Here is a 17,973-nt window from a genome sequence, read left to right as displayed (position 1 = left end):
ACATATTCCATCATTCATCCTTCCTACACCTTGCAGTTTTATTCATAAATATAGAGGCTGCGTCTCCAAAAATGAGTTCATTCAAAATATGAGTAGTACAAACATATCCTCTAGCATTGCTTAAAATAAAAAGGAGAAAAACCTGTTTCATTCATGGAAAGACTGAAAAGATTATAAAATTATGACAACTTGGGTTTTTTTTCAAATCAAACAAACAGACCTACGGATATACCCTAGTTTTTTAGTATCTTTACCATGAACATAAAAAAAGAATTTCATAAATATGTATATTTTGTTTGTTTACTCTACACTACAGTACAAGATCAGAAATTAACACATCTTCAGATACACTACCTGCTAAATTTTGCTAATTTCAGTTTTGAGCATGACATTTGCAAATAAAACTTTTTTTGTTAAAAAGGCTTTAAAATTAATATAGCAAAAATGCGCAAAACACAAAAAATCGCAAAAAATAACACTGTACTAAGAAAAATATGGCATTATAACAAGTATCACAATATTACAAGAAAAGCAACAATGATGAAAAATAATATTTTTCAATATTAAAACTCTTTAAAAAAACAATGGATTTATACTAAAAAAGTTTTAAATTACTTTCAAATTTCTGGTACAGCTGGAATAGCTTCCAAAATCATATTCGGCAAAATCAAATCATTAGAAGCAGTTGGTACAATCAACCTGGGTGGCACAGCTGCCTGGCGACTGCTGGCAGCCTCTGGCTGCACTGGACGATCAGGAACAGCCGGGACTGGGGCTAGAACTCGCTGCTGAACAACTGGTGCCTCGCCGCTGCTGCTGGGGATGAAATTTGTTATAATGTCATTGTCTTGCTCAATGATAGGCTGCTCTACGACTCTGACGCGTTGCTGGAAGGCGGGAGTCGGGGCAGCTGTGGGTACTATTCTCACAGGTACAGCCGTTGTAGGGATGATCTTCTCAGTCACTGGCTTCTTTGTGATACGGCTGTTCTTGGCGATGACCGGCTTGGTGAATCTTGGGTTGGTTTCTGAAATAAAGAAAAACATAAAGTAATTGGTTGTCTATCTGCGTTCTCAGTGTTACTTAAGATATATCAAACGGATGAACCGAGAGTTTAAGACTTTGTAGGGATTATGTGTATTTTCTAGACTATTTCAAGTTAACATTGGGTTTATATTGTGATTTAAATATAAGTAACTTGTGAAGCATTCTTTTTGCATTATTGTTCATACTTGATAAGTTTTAGAAACTCAATTACTTTACATGTGAACTATAGCGGCTTCGCCCCTAGAGAAGTCTAGGGACACTTAAGGGGGGGGGGGGGAGTTGAAATAGATACAGCAATTTTTATTTTAGATTTTTATTGAGGGGGCGACCACCTCACCTCCTTTATAATTAATAAAAATATTTCTTTAAGGGGGGGGGGGAGGGATTTCTTCCTAGGGGCGATTTATCTTGGGAGAATTGTGGTATTTGTTCATTGGTTAGCAGATCATACGGTACAGACAAACAGACATCCTATTACTTTATTATTAGGATTGGTAGGTTTTAGTTATTTTGCATGGATGTATTTAGCAAAGTGCATTTTCCAATTAAACACTTAACCCCTTTGCTAACTAGTTTTACATTCCCTGTAATTATGTACAATAGAATTAGTTTAAATGGAAAATAACTCTACCATGGTATTTATTTATTCAGTATGCATGTTAATAATATAGTAAATAGTAAATGGGGTTTATTTGAAATGTATGAGAGTAGAAGGAATGCCTTGACCCGCTTGGACTTCCAGACAAAGAATGCGGTGTCAAAGGGTTTGTTATCTGTTGGATTTTACTGATATTAATATCCTATATCATGGGCGTTAGAGTTGGGTTCTCTAGTAAGATATATACAGATTCACTATTTGTAGCGGATAAAGTTTGAAACTTATAACACCTAGACATTTCAGCTATTTATTCATTCTATTGCTGTTTAATTATAGTAAATCTTTTGCAATTAAGCCAACTTGGGACTAATTGTGATGACGGTGCTTAGATATTTCAAGAGAAACCAAGAACATACATCTCCATAGGCTTCAAGTGTACAAGTCTAAACAGATTTGTACATTTTTTGTCTATTTATTACATGATTCTATGATGTGTTTCATATTTTTAAAAATGCAAAATAGCAAATAAATTTGGTTAGTGTTTGATGGTTGCAGTGAAGGAAAGGGAAGGGGGAATGTTTTAGTTAGATTAAGTATACGACTTTAACAGTAAGTCACAGAGAAGCTTCTTTTGTTAAGAAAATGGTACAGCTGATCTGTATCAAATTATGAACGAGGATGGGTATACGATATTCTGATAAATAAAACTTACATTACTACCTGTAAAACTATAGTACAATTATAGTCAGGGAGGGAGGGGACAATGAACTGTAAATTATACTAGTCCTCTTATTCATTTGATTAAATTTTTTGGGGACTCATCACATTATATTGGCTTATGGTATACGTATCTGCAATTTTTAAATAAATTATTTTTTAGACATTTTTTCCCTTTCTGTAAAAAATCCCACTGATTTTAGTTCACACTAATCAACAAATAAAGCAACAGAAAAGAAACCAGGGATAGAAAAGGCAGAAATTTATCCCAAAATTATTTCTAGACTTAGAAAAAAGGCCTGAAACCATCTGGAACCCATTAGAAGCATTACTAAAACAGAAGCGTTAGCGAGATTTAATGAAAAGAAAAATTTAAAGTGTAGATGTTTGATCTAAATTGGAGGAATTTAAAAAATCTTTGTTTGATTTAATGTTTAAAATAAAATCAAAACAACAGGTATTGAAATTAAGACGGAAAAATAATTTGTACACTAATTAAACCGCCATGAATAATAATATCCTCTAATCCCTGGATTCTCTCTTTATATTTCTCTAAAGCCGCCACTGAGCATAACATTTCATTTTAAGATTTGAAATGCAATAGAAAAGCATTTGGTTATAAAAGTCAAATAATTTTATATTTAATTTCAGCTTTATGTGGCATGAAGCAGGGAGGAAGGGGACATTGGACTGTAAATTAGAATGGTTCCCATTGTTTTAAAACACGTTTTATCATTCGTTAGATTCAAACCTTTTGCGATTGTTCATAAATCTTGATTGGATTGTACAAACTAAAGTGTCAAAATTTATCCACCTAAAGAAGGGGTTTGTAACTTTATTTTTTATAATTGGAGGATTTTTTTCTTATCCCCCCTTAACGGTCGGGGGGGGGGGGGCGTTAAACGCCCCCCCATCCGGTTTTTTCTATCTCATTTTCTGTGTGTGAAAGATAAAGAGCCCAAACTGCTTGACTTTTTAAGTATGGGAATGACACATAACTGAGAGTTGGAATTTTTTGAATTTCTCCATCCTGGCGGGCACAGGATGCCAGCAAACCTGGCAGGGTCATCCAGGTAAAGAACAAAAATTTGTTTTTGACTTAAACAAAGCATTTTATCTTACCAAAATACTAAAATATCCTCTAGTAGTACATCCTCATATTAAATACAGGTGTTCAAGTCAATTTCAGGTTCCAGGTATGATCCTGCAGGTCCTGATCCTCCAGGTCTCCAGAAATCTTTAAAATGCTCCTGTGGCCGCAAATTTTGACTTAGAGACTTCAAATTTTAAACTTAAGCTTTCTTACATGTCTACATAATGTATTAAAATTTCATAAAGATCCGCCGCCGTTTTCCCGCCGACCGCCGACTGCGGCGGCTGGCAGCTGCCAAGTACAGCTGCGGCCGCTGAAACTTATGTTTTGATATTTCAATTACAAAATTTAAATAAAAATAAACATTTTCTGCAAAAAAAAATTCTTCTAGCTTTAAAAATAAAAAAAATTACAGCCGTTTGACATTTTTAAGTAAAAAAGGACCTAAAAACAAAGGTTGTTAAATAAAAGGGTGAAGGAAGCGGAAATTGACCTTGACTTACTTAAGGTCGGAAATTCACCATAACACAGGGGACTTGCACAAAAAATTTTAGCCCTCTAGCTCTAATAGGAACTGAGATAATGAGGGGGGGGCGTTCAACGCCCCCCCCCCCCCGACTGATTAAGGTGCGGCAAGGGGCCCGACTGTTAAGGGTTAAGATCTTTAAATGTAAAGGGTTTGACATGATTTTATTTGTTATGCAATTTCTTATTAAATTTTATTATTATTACATTTGCAAACACCTAAAGCGCATTTATCTTAGACAAATCTAAACTAAAATTGATTTAGTGGGTTGGCAGATACATAACTATGATCCTAGAGACCGGTTGGGGCACTTAAAGGGAAAGGGAATTCGAACTCCTTTCTATTGTAGTTTAAAAAGAAAAAGGTTTTTATATTTGAGAGTTGGGGGAGGGGATAATTTTTTTTCTAGGGGTAATTTATCTTGGAATGAAAGTAGTACCCTCCCCCAAAATAGTTATAAAAATTTCCGGAACCTATGCGAATCTACCATGTAAAAGATGTACATGCCCTGCCCCTAAACTAAACAGAACACAATGTAAACAAAATAGAAAAACAAAAAGCGTTACATTTGTAGAAAAGAACAAGAAAAAAGGAACGAATAAGTAAAACAAGATATCTAAAATATAATTAGTTAAAGCAGGAATAGTTGAATCTACAAGTCACAATAAAAATTAAGTTTGTCATATCATAAACACCACCTTTACAAAATAGCTGTACAATGCATTAATGTATGTTGTCATCCTTGTTCTTTTTATATGTAATTAGAAATAGAATAAGATGCACATTGCTGCTCATCAAATATAAATTATTAAATGTCGAATCGCTGAAAAGAATTTTAATGTTCAAGACATGGAGCAAAATACAAAGACAAAAACCATAGTTGCTTAGAGCAACTATATGAACATGGAGATTAAGTTGGTGATAGTGGCTGTACAAAGATTCTTAACATCAGTGACGTACAAGGTGGAGGGGAGGGGGTGGGGTGATAGATAAATAAAAAAAAGGTTGGACATCAATGGTTGACATACTCCATAACTGCTTGGGTCAAAACAATAAGAATTTTTGGCTAAACATCAATTTAGATCCAGATTTTTCAAGTAGGACTAAGGGCACAAACAATAACAAAACAACCAACCCTTTAATTCCACGACTTTTCCCGTAATTTTTCCTTCTTTATATTGGACCAAGATATTCTGATATTCCCTTCATTCTATCCATAAATGTCACGCCGCAGTTGTTAGTATAATTATACAACTATACTATAAAACTTGAAACTGTGGACAAATAAAATGCAAAAAATAATGAAAATATTAAATTTTTTTCAAAGATTCCAAAAGTTTTTAATTGCTTTCAATACAAACAACAAAAATTGTCGCCAAACAAGGATGAAAACGTCCTAATATCTAAAGATGACACAGCAGAATACCAAAGAACAGCTGAAAATAATAAATATAACGGGAAGGTGAGGAAGATTTTGAAACCACCCAAAAAAAATCATCTAAAAATAAAATAGTCTAAAATCATCTCAGTAACTTGAATCTTTAAGGCCAAAATTAAAACATTAATACATAATAGGATATATAAGTCTTTAAAATTATAATTCTACTGTGAATGAAAATTAGTATAACATAAGAAGATCAAAGGTGGGAAAGGTTGTGAGGGGGGGAAGATGGCACTTATAGAACCCCGTTACAACTGAAAATGTGCGAATAAATGCAAAAAACTTTGCCTATAATGAAAACATTTGGAGAAATGATGATAAAAAACTTTTATCTTTCTTTGTGCATTTTCAAAATTTAAAATTTTTCAACAATGACCTTTCTTTTTAGAAAATTTTGTTTTCTTTCAAGCAAGCCTATCTGATTGAAAAAAAACTTTTTAAAACATACTCCACCCAAAAGTTAAAAAGCTATTAATTCAAATTACTAAATTGCATGATGAATATTAAGTAAATTGGGATAAAATTACATATTTAAAATGTTGCGTGGCTATTTATGAATAATCATTTTCCAAATACTAATTCAAAGAATCATTAAAAATTATTAATTAATAAATTCAGCCGTTATTAGATTGTCATGGACAGTCACTTTACCTCTTTAATATGAATTAGGATATATTTAAGATAAAGAACTGCTTTTAGTGCACAATTTAAATCCTTTTTCACAGATAATAAATAAGGATAAAATAGATAAAAATAAATCAACTAATGCATTAATGAGTAGGCTTTAAGTCAGGGAGTAAAGTACTCGGGCTTTTATTTAATCTGCATCTCTTTAATTACCCAATTTACAGTTTAAGAATTTTACACACATAAAATTGGGAACAATAATATTTTATACTCAAGTGTCTTATCACTGTATCCTTTATATTAAGTGCAAAAAGACAATGATATTTATATTTTAAGATATAAATTAGATTTGGAAATTGGAATGGAAAAGAAAATCAACGATCTAAATAACAAATTCAGTAAACCTTTGAAAGCACTTTAATAAATGTTGTAAGTAAACAAATGAATAATACACACAAAAAACACCATTCTAACCGGTAAAAAAATGAATATTATTGGTTGTACTCGAAGTTTAAAAGCATAGAATTATAGAGAAGCCATACTTCTTTATAATTTACCTTCAGCAGATGGGCCAGTGTATGTTATTTTAGACTGATAGTAATTATGGTGGTGTCCACTGCTGCTCTGTCGGGCGCCATACTTCCCACTGTAACCATAGTTTCTGATTAACATTTTTATCTATCAATTTTTAAAGAACTTCCAACTTAATAAGGCAAAATTGTCAACCTTTCGGAAGTCTACAATTTATTGTAAAACAACAAATTTTTAAAACTGGACATTTGTAGGAAAAGATTATTTAAATAATTTTTAAAAATGTTTATGCCTTGAGTATGAAGAGGTGGTGTATTTGTTAATCTTGCTTGGTGTAGAGTATCTTCCATAATTGGGAGATCTGTAATATCTAAAAACAAGAATAATTATTACAATAGTATCGTAGCTACTATATTTTTAAATCTAACTCAGTGTAGAGTATCTGCTTCCATAATTGGGAGATCTGTAATATCTAACAACAAGAATAATTTTGTATAACAGTAGAATCTAAGAGTTGAAAAATATGTTATTCTATTGTTATTGATATAAAATTAATTAAGAATCGTTCTTCCTATTGCACTATCCTTTCTATGTTGTAAAAAATAATTTTTTATTAAAACATTTTTAGATGTAATATAGATAGCTTTTTTTACAGGTAATAAATATTTTACATCTTATTTTACACGTGTTTTAATATTTTTAGTGTGTAATGTGGATAATAGGCAACATAATATATTTTTTGTAACTTTAGAAAGAATAAAAGAATAATAACATTACAAAGCAAGCGAAGCACATTCATAATACGGAAGTATAAAGTAAATATTTAAAAGAAATTCTAAAAATATCTCATTTTGCAGAGATATTTAGGGATAAGACAATGAAAGATATTTAATGTAATCTCCCATTTATGATAAACAATATATTATTTCCTTACGTGGATTACAATTGTTGGTGGAAAAGTTTGAAGAATGAAAGTTTGTACAACCAAATCAAGAATTAATAAATAAAATTATAGTTTTAAAGCCAACAAATAACAGATCGAGTTTCAGTCAGAATGGATGATCATTAGTTATAGGATCTTCAAACTAAAATTCCACAAATGACGGACAGGTAGACCATAGGAAATTATAGATAAGCCTCGCTGTATAAAGTTTTAAGAAAAATAATTACCTCGCATCGGCTGAACATAGAAGAATAGAACAGCTAACACTGCCTAATACCACGATCTGAAATTTAAAATGGATTAAAATATTAAAGTTTTCACCCGTACAATCAGTCATTTAACCAGTAGTTTACTATTAAGTCCTAACTAAACCTTTTTTCTTACTAATCTAACAAGTTCTGTAACTCTAACTAAGACTAAAAATGTTGTAAAATTAGCGTCACATATAATGTAAAACAATCTATTCTCAATGATTGTTGGTTATAGAGAAGCTGCGCCACTTTAAAAATTCATGTAACAAGGGCATTTAAGTCTCATTTGCTTTGAGTTGCCATAAAATTACACTTTTTTCCTCAAAAACAACCTTAATCACTTGTGGAGTGCACGATCTCGTTCTTTAAGGTGCCTAAAATAGCATTATTAAAAATTCAGCTAGAGCTTGAAACATGTATTATAAAAATGTTTTAGATTCGGCACAAACCACATTATTTATATGAACATGAACTTTCAAACAAAGGTTTGCAATCAAAGGATTGGTTATCCATAGTGTAATCTATACTTTCACAATTTCAATGTTTTTTATTTGTTTCTTAGATGATATGTCCTTGTCCTTATTCACGATTTTATACTTCGAGGTGCTTAAAAACTGCAATAGCTTGAAAAATGCTTTTATTAATGCCATAAATGCATGTTTTGAAATTTGGTTTTAAATATAGGTTAGCAGTAGAATTTTATGTTAAAATTTTATTATACTGTCTTTGATAGATTTTAATATCGTAGTATAAATGTTTAATTTTTGGCATAATGTTAATATAAGTATTATTACGATTGATTATCATTGAATTAGTTAAGATCACTTTTATCAATTACCATACTTCTATAAATAAAATTAACAGGATTTCTACCTTTCCATTTGTACGTGGTACAATCTATGTCTTTCTGTCTGTCTATGTGTTGGTAACGCAAGCATAAAACTATGAGTTAACAATAAAACCTTCTCAGCAAGATTATAATTGAATTTTTCGAAAGATTTTTGTTTGAAAAAAATCAATCTTGATTTATTCAAGAATTTTAGCCTCGTAGTATAAATCTAAATTTCTTATAATATTGTATACATACAAGAATAAATTTGTTCCATCAATCTTTAACATAAATGTCTGTTGAAGAAAGAATATTTGTATATTTTAAAACAATACAAGTTTTGAAAGAATGGGTTAGAATTCATGTTCTTTTTTTCTAATACTAAAGCTACTCTATAATAATTTTATGTTTGTATCTTTTGATGTACTAATAAGACAGTTACACATATTATGGTTCTTGTTTTAATTGGTTTTAAATGCAACTATTTTAATGTTGATAAAAGATAAAATTAGATATATTTTCACCCACAACTCAACCCACTCTGTGTATATTATTTCTTTTAAAGCGAAGATTTTTAAAATTATTTGGTCGGTACGTCTGTACGTCCGTCCGTTCGTTGCGGATAGAATTAACGTTAATTTAGGCATGTTAGCATTGTCCTATTAATTTCAAACTTGACATTATGATTCCTGTGACGATTTAGAAAGTGTAGCAACCCTCTTGCACTCCCACAAAACAGCTTAAAAACTGTATACGACTGATCTATTAGAAAATTTGACTTTCTGTAAATTTAATGATTCCTCTATCTCTGATAAAATCAATGCTTAATTAAAGTTTGTAATTCTTACTCTCTTGGCAAGCTCTAAAATATTCAGAGAAAGAGAAACAACTGGTAAAATCAGATTGTTGTTATTAAACCTGGAATTCTGTTAATTTGTGTAGTCTATATGTCATATAATAAAAGATATTTAATAGCGAATCTTAAAATAATCATGATTATAGATTTAGCTGATGTAAGAATAAAAACAAATTTTACAAAATGATGATTTCTTTCTTTCTTATCTAATATTCCTTCTTTAGAATAATTATCTTTGTCAACGATTTAAGCTTTGCCAAGCAGTATTAACAAGCAAACAATCAAACATTATTTAGTTAAAGGTTTCAAAATAAACTTGTTTGTTGCTTAATTAGACGACATCCCTACAGAGCCGATTTCTTTACATTGCATTGTATGAATTGTTCTGACACATAATTTCAGAGTACCTGAAATTTAAGTTAACATTCTAATTCACAGAGCTAAAGGAATACTAATTTCATTAATGACCATATTTATCAATTAAGAATGGAGGGTTGGAGACAAAATATTAAAATTTAAGAATAATATTCCCATTGAAAATGACTTATTCTTAAGAGAAGCTTCTGCCAAGTCCCTATTTTAGAAACAATAAAACTAAATCTATGTCTTGTCTGTATCTATACTTATATTTCCTCAAATGCGGTTTCTTAGACTATTTCGTTGACTTGTATTACTATCAAATCCTAGCAACTTCAGTCCTGTAAATGTATCATTTTATGAAAAAAAAGTGACTTTGAAATGTCCTAAATGGGCTACAATTTATAGTTAAGTATTGTCATTAAATTCAACTCAATATAAATAAGGAAACTTATCCTAGAATAGAATCTGAATAAGAAGAAAAAAGAACGAAAATTGTAAGGGGAGTTCCAAAAAAGCGCTCAAAAAAATTAGCTTCACTTTAAAATACAGCAACATCTAAATTTTTAAGAAAGTTAAGAAATTTGTTTTTAAATGTTGATATGAAATTTACAGTAATTTATTTGAAAGATTTACCCCAATTTTAAAATAGCTGTTTTTCAAATAAAGATATCAAAGTGGGACAACTGACCTTTTCAAAAATAGTACATGCATTTTTTCTAGACACATATCTAGCAACTAACTTAATATATGCAAAATTGGGCAGTTTTTAAAGATGATCATTAATGCATTTGTAACAACACAATATCAGATCAATATATGCAAAAATATACAGTAATATTTCTAGACGTCACTTTTATAGAACTTTTTTTATAATGCTATTCAAATTTTGATTACAAATATAATGTAATATTTTCTGCAGCTGCCAAAAAATGCGTCACGGCAGTTTTAAATAAAAGTTTTACTGGATAAGTTTTTTTAATTGCTAAATATTAGCAAAATAGATTTTTCCTCCTTCATTTTAAATGATCTTTTTAGAAAGCAATTTGTAGATAAAAATTCAAAATTATGTTCTATAGTAATAAGACGAAATTGTTTATAAATCAACAAAAATACAAAGTGATTATTATTATAAATAGCTGTTAATTTATCTCTAACTCTTTTTTTTACTTGAATGCTTACCAAAAAAATGTACTTCCTTTACTTAAATATAATGTACAAGACAGTAGTTGCATCTCTAGGTCATCATTTGTAAAATGATTTACAGTGGGCGCACAAAGCGTGTTTCGCATTTTACTCTGACATGCATTTACACACAAACCTTTATAAGTAGCACGTTCTAATCATGTTGGTTTTAATATTTCGTAATTTCAATGATTCAGAATTTTACAGCCGTACAATCTTTGTAGGGCCTGAAAGCTGAATGCAAAGTCCTTTTTCCTTGCCAAGCTACCTTTTTTTAACAATCTTAAGCTGCAGACTTGAAAGATTTAGATTTTACAAAGGACGGCCCTTGCAAATGCAAGCAAGAAATCTTAAGTAACATATTCAAACATATAACTTTGTATTCAGTAATTTTTTTTCCGTTTGTTTTTGAGAACACTTATTAGTAGGCATGGTGCATTATCTTTTATGAACAAGATGAAGGTTGTTTTATACACAAAAATGCAATGTTTAAATACTAAAATAATTGGTAAATAGTTTCAATTTTTGCACTACTTGCTTGTAAATTATTCAATTTTTAGGTTGTTTCGAGGTAATTATGTTTCATATTTTACGACTTTTTCAAATATATTTAGTAACTTTTTAAAAACGAAGGTTTCATGAATTATTTAGGGTCGATTCAAAATTAGATTGAACAAGGACACTTTTGTCCGCAAGTGTCAAGCAATAACAAGAAAAAATCTATACAATTCCCTTGTCATTATATATATTTACTAGAGGCCTCTCTAAGGTCACTTTAAGGGGGGTGGGGTTAAATTCAACAACCCATTTTTTCGTTTTTTGATTTAAAAAGAAAAAGTAAAAAGATATTTTTTGGGGGGTGGTGTCCCATCCACCAAGAAATTGACTTAAAAAAAACATCAAAGGACCAGTATTAGAGTAAAGCCCAATCGGTTCAGTGGTTACTGAGATCTTAAGCTTCAGACAGACATACATCGTTCTATTTTGCATTATTGATATATTGCTGATCTCATTAGTCTTAAAGACTCTTTAGATTCTTTTTAGTTCCTCCGCTTTTAGTTTTCTAAAATAGTCTTAAAGATCTAGATAGTAGTTTTTAAACGTTTCGGGTCTAATTTTATGTGTTTTGCAGATTAGACTATATTAGACTCATTACAATCAGAGAAACGGGGATACGACAATTGACAGTAACCTTTTCTCTTCTTGCTTTGGGAGCATTTTACTATGATACAATTTACAGTTTAGAAAAGGCAAAACTTATGACATCTTTTGTTGCTTCGGAAGTTATTTTCTAAACAATATGGAACGGGAGAGGATGGAGGCACTAAATTGTCAAAAATTCTAGTTTTTTAAGCAATTTTTTTTAACACTTTCACCCACTTGAAGATAAATATATCACCCATTGTCCCATCCCTGTCCACGTGGGGCTACCTAATTTTGTGCAAACGTAAAGAGCAAATTCTCTGTCTGAAAAAGGATTAGATAAGCACAACAGTGATGGGGATAAATATTCAGATAATTAAATCTTGTAGAGTTTGTATCATATTAGGATTTTGAATATCTATTATTAAAGGATAACTCATCTTGCGTCTGTTATTTGTCGTTGGCCTGACAAAATTATACAATACTTTATACTGTTTCTATTTCAGACGCTTTACAATATAAGAGTAGGGAAATTAACTGGCCTATAAACGGGTCTTTTAAACGCACATATTTATGATCTAAGGATAACATATTATAGGTAGCCTATAAGTTTTTGTTTTATTAATTACCCCGGGTACTTGAAAAATAAATAATACTATTTTAAAATAACTGAATAACTCTCCATTTTCTTGTACATGACCTTTTCTTAAAGTCATAAACATTTTAAACACATACAATATACAATCCTTTATAAAAGAGGATAAAGGGTATATAGCTTATTAAATTTGAATACTTTTAAACTAATTTAAAATGGGTTTCAACTGTGGCATTATTTATGAAATGTCTTACTGTTTTACGTTAAAATGCTTTAGAGACCTTTTAGCCACTTGTAATGCAAAAGTTAATGTTAATTCAAGTAGAAGCTTTTTAAAAGCGAAGCTTTTCTATAATTAGGGTCGGTCCGTCCGTCCGTCCGTCACGGATAGCTTTTTTCGTTAATTTAGACATGTTAGAATTGTCCTATCGATTTCAAATTTTACATGGTGATTCCTTTAGTAGTTAGGTACGATTTAGAAAGCGTAGCAACTCTATAATCATTACCAAAATGTCCGTACGTCCATTTAAAAAATGTAGATTTTTTTTACTTTTTTAAATAGCTTTTTTCGTTAATTTAGGCATGTTAGAATTGTCCTATCGATTTCAAATTTTGCATAATGATTTCTGTATTAGTTAGGTACGAGTTAGAAAGCGTAGCAACTCTATAATCATTACCAGATTGTCCGTACGTCCATTTTAAACATGTTGATTTTTTTTACATTTTTAACAAATTTGTATGTGACCTAATTATCCGATTGGTCTGATTTTTGGTATACTGATTCCTGGGACAACAAAGTACAATATTATAAGCGAAGCAACTCTATAATCAAGTCCTAAAAAAGTAAGTATGTCTATAATCATTATCCTGTATCAAGCAGTTTTTCAACAAATTTACTTACAATTTTGCTTTGACTCTTATACATTCGCATTCTGATTATTCAGTTCTGACATTATACAAGTGTTAATGTCCGTTTGTCCTACCGTTTCAGAGCTTCGCTTTTATGGATGTTGTCATCCTTGTTTACTTATTTTTAATTAGGTAAATTTAAAAATGGTGAAAGATAATCCACCAAGAAAACTTTACAATTTTATGTTTACTAATATACTGCAAATTAAAACAATCTTAAATTTTCTTTCTGTTAACTCAAAAATTCGGGAAAGTCAATTGAAATATATCATGAACTAAATAAACTGTGTCTTATTTTTCAGAGGGAAGATTTAAGGATGTTTCTTAAACAGGATTGTGAACATTAATATATTTGGTAGATTTTATTCCTCCATTTTGTATCCATGCATCTCTGATATTATTTTGACCTTTCCAATTATATTTCTCTATTCTTTTTTCTGCAACGTTTGATATGTACTAAGCTATTTGAGGTAGACCTGTCCAGTATTTCTAAATTTCAGAGTTCATGTTGCAAAAATATACTAAGAGTCCTAAAAGCATTCAAACTACATTTCCAAATCTCAGCTGGTTAATTAGCACCTATGCCTTATTTGCTTCAAAATCTAATTAAAAACGCTGAAAATCAAATATGTATCTTTGCATTACGTGTAGATCAGACTATTGCTGTAGTAGTAAACAATAAAATGTACATAAAAAACCGTCAAACTTTGAGGTGTATACCATATAATTGACTTTTTGGGGTCCTAAATAAACTTATTTGAATAGAAAAATGAAAATAACTAACATGTCTAATAGCTGCATTTTATTTGGGCTTCGTCGAATCTATGAACATCATTTTATTATCATCATTCTGTAGTTTAACTTTTAGCATTTATTATTTAACTGCATTTAATAACCGGTTCTCTAGGTGCAATTTATCTTATAAATTTCAAATAATTTGTTATTAATATTAGGATTAGCAAATCATTTTGTATTTTTACTTAAGTTGTCTTTCCTTTCCGTTTTTTTCTCAAAGCGGCCTTAAAATTTATGTTTTTCTTTCTAATAAAATATATTGATTTTTATATTACCAAATCAAGATGTTATAAATATATTTTTGGATAAAATGTTAATTGAATACCCATTTTAGTTTTTTAATCTACTATGTTTTTTTAGTATGACTCATCATAACACACAAACAGATCAACAACCCAACTAAAAAAAATAAGACATGGATAATTTGGATTTGGACCTAAAGTTTATGGAGCTTATAGGAAAATTGTTACATTTATAATCTGGTGGTTTCCATAAATTGCCTTAAAAAGCGTCTAACCCTAATTTTGAAAAAAATATTGGTTGGGGGGGGGGGGTTGAGTTTTTATTTATTACTTTTGGTCATATTAGGTTAGGTTATATTGGGAATTGGGTAGATCGCAGGGTTATGGAACTGCAGGTATAGGTCCTGCAATAGTTTGGGCCTCCCGCTGGGGTTAGGCAAGGAAAAAATCCCTCATAGGGATCTCCTTATTTTAAAGTAAGGGAAGGGGACTGGTTCAGCCATCAAAAACTAATTTAAGGGAAATCACCATTTCTCTCATATGATACCTGTCAAAATTGAAAACAATTTAGTAATATCCATTTTAGAACATAAATTATTAAAATAGCAAATAATTATTCTTGTTTTCTAGCTTCGCGTCTCTCCGACGCAATCATCCTTGTTTTTCATAAAAACCATATCATAAATTTGTACACCTCTTTTACATTTAATGCATAAAAAGTACAATTATATTTATGTTTTACTTTATTATTGAGGAAGTTTTTTCACCACAAATAAGATAATTATATGCCTAAAAAGGTATCTATTTTTAGGTGCATAGGATCTTTTTAAGTTACTGTTCTCTAAACTCCTTTACAATTTTCATCCATTTGAAACTTTTAAAGATGGCATTAATTTGAGAGCAAAGTTACTTTATAACTAGAGTACGTCCAAATTAACATCCTTCTGTCCGTACGGCCAAAGTCCTTAATGATTGGTTTTGAATTACTCATAGTTAAAACAGCCACCATACGAAACTATCATATTTAACAGCTAAATAAAAAATCTTAAGAAGTAGTTAAACAAAACAAACGAAGTCTTTCTATTCTTACATCAAATTGGTCACTTTGTACGTTATTTTTATTACTACATAGCTATGCAATTATGGCCGTGTACATACTTGTCAAAACAATGCATAATTTTAAAAATACTTATATGCAGGGTAGTAATTTTAAATAGCCATGAGATTAAAAACTGCATAAAATTTAGCATTAGCGAAGCTACCTAATAAAAAAAATTAGTAAGTATGTCCTTATGGTCACATTAAAGGAATAACTTATACAATAAGCAGCTTTTAGTGCCTATAAAAAAATGACGTCTTACAATACAAATGACCAATTATAGGCCAGTATACATTCTAATTGACCAATGGTAAATTGTATACAGGCATCGTTAGTCATTTGCATTGTATGACGTCATTTTTTATAGACACCATAAGCTGCTTTACTTATACATGCAAAATTTGGTTGTTAAACCTTAAAATACTTTCTTCTTGAAGACTTTGCTTGACAAAAAAAAATTTTATAATTATCTTTCTTTATCCTTCATTTTTGGTAGGGTCTATTAATATAATGATATGCTTTTATTAAGTTTATGAGAAATACTTATTGCACAGACAACTATGCATATTGGTTAATAAATCTTGGAATGTATTTTTAAAACGATGCTTTTCTAAACTTGGGGTAGGTTTGTTTGTCTTTACAGTCATAGTGGTTTTGAAGTGGTTCAATTTTGTTTATCTTAATTTTAATTTGTCTATCAGATCCATTGTCTTATACCGGTTTTATGCTATTTTCCTTAGGATGAGGAAACCTCAATCAATAAAGTTTAAATAAATAGTTCCTGATCTAACTTGGTTTTTGTGAACTAAATGATGAATCAGTATAGCACAATAATCAACTTGCTTGTAGTTTAACACTTCATTGTTTTTTTTTATTCTTATTAATTTCAAAGAACCATTGTTATGATTTCTACTTTTTTAACCCATCCAAATTATTCAATGGTGAAAAAGAAAATATCAACAATAAAAAAACAATCCCTATAAATATTATTATATTAGGACACTTTTAGAGTGAATACATTATTTAATTTTAATGGTAGGCTTAAGTTAAACTGATGTTTTAATATAAATAATATTAATTTTTAAAAATAAGCCTGAATAGTTATAAAATTTGGTCTATAATATTTTTTTTTATTTTAATTTTGTTGAATTACCCTTTTCACCAATGCAAAAAATTATTCTTATTTTCCTAAAAAGTAATCATAATAAAATGTACTAAATGCGTACCACTGCAATGTTCCAGTTCATCCTTGTTAACTATGTTGAATCCAATCACAAACTGAGCCAATATGAGCAAGCATCTCTATATCTTTCATCACAAGAAGACGGCACCAAAAATGGCCTAAAACCATACCTTTACATAATACTTTATACCCAGTATAACCTGCCAACGTATTGTGATTTTGAAGCAAGTGTTATATCGTAGTTTGTGGAAAAGGGTATTTTGAGCAGAGCGCACGAATATTATATTTACGATGACGGTGTTCTTACAATTGAGCCAAAATAATAATACTAACAATTAGCTAACAATAGTTTACAAGTTTATATTTCCAAATTGCCATCATTATACTATTCATAAGCAATGGTAACTTTTAATTTTACAGTTAAATCTTAAAAGTAGTAGAAGTAGCTGAATATGGTGTTATCCTCATAGAATTTTTTCTTCTCCAAATTTGAATTTTTTTATTCCCACCCCCCACCCCAGTTCGTTAATTAAAAAAAAATTAGGTTAGGTTAAGTTGGTTAGGGATTATACCGCCAAACAATACAAATACTAATCAATATAAAAAAAAATTAAAGCTAAAATTATTTTTGTTGTTTTGTAAATTAACTATTTACATTCAACCTTTAACCAAAATACCCTCTGGGCCTTTCCCCCATGAAACAAGCTTCCCACAGGGGACTTTATCAATGTATACCCCGCCCCCCCCCCTCCCCCTAGCACAGGTTCATAAGTATATTAGCTTTGTAAGTTCATAACCTATTTTAACTCTCTATCATGGATAGGTGCAATTTATCTCAAAAAAAAAATCTTTTTAAAAATAAAATTACTATTAAAGGTTTATTATATGGTTAGTCATTAAAAAAGGAAAAAAGGTTTATTTTTCAAAGAGAAGACAGGTGATTTGATTGACATCTTTGATATCTAAAAAACCTTCAGGTGATTTGTGTTTTATAAAACGAATTAAA

At 30.2% G+C, this 17,973-nt stretch overlaps 1 protein-coding gene across 4 annotated transcripts; it reads right to left on the bottom strand.

Annotated features, from left to right (window-relative positions):
• Positions 1 to 273: 273 nt before the first annotated feature.
• LOC145313498 (uncharacterized) lies at positions 274 to 17,225 on the bottom strand. Of its 4 annotated transcripts, none has more exons than XM_080152934.1 (6): positions 17,011 to 17,130; positions 7,751 to 7,806; positions 7,025 to 7,052; positions 6,873 to 6,925; positions 6,607 to 6,695; positions 274 to 1,027 (listed from the first exon to the last, which is right to left on the bottom strand). In XM_080152934.1, exons 1-6 carry the CDS (start codon positions 17,029 to 17,031, stop codon positions 618 to 620), a joined length of 657 nt encoding a protein of 218 aa, XP_080009060.1. In that variant the 5' UTR covers positions 17,032 to 17,130; the 3' UTR covers positions 274 to 617. The 4 variants fall into 4 exon arrangements, with proteins under 4 accessions (XP_080009060.1, XP_080009058.1, XP_080009059.1 ...); XM_080152932.1 differs by having other exon boundaries at positions 6,607 to 6,710; positions 17,011 to 17,128; XM_080152933.1 differs by lacking the exon at positions 7,025 to 7,052 and having other exon boundaries at positions 6,607 to 6,710; positions 6,873 to 6,950; positions 17,011 to 17,225.
• Positions 17,226 to 17,973: the final 748 nt, after the last annotated feature.

Source organism: Acartia tonsa, chromosome 3 (assembly GCF_053477335.1).
Source record: "Acartia tonsa isolate MP-2025a chromosome 3, ASM5347733v1, whole genome shotgun sequence".
In the NCBI taxonomy this organism is placed as follows: Eukaryota; Metazoa; Arthropoda; class Copepoda; order Calanoida; family Acartiidae; genus Acartia; species Acartia tonsa.
The sequence above is the reverse complement of the archived record's forward strand: the minus strand, read 5'-3'. Positions and strand labels throughout refer to the sequence as shown.

What these genes read in the sequence shown, in the direction of transcription:
- LOC145313498 (XM_080152932.1), bottom strand. Translation starts at nt 17,031, where the DNA reads ATGAACTGGAACATTGCAGTG. An exon ending in GATCTCCCAATTATGGAAGC is followed by an intron (nt 6,926 to 7,024) that starts AGATACTCTACA and finishes CCCAATTATGGA; the next exon opens with AGATACTCTACACCAAGCAA. An exon ending in ACCACCTCTTCATACTCAAG is followed by an intron (nt 6,711 to 6,872) that starts GCATAAACATTT and finishes AATGTTAATCAG; the next exon opens with AAACTATGGTTACAGTGGGA.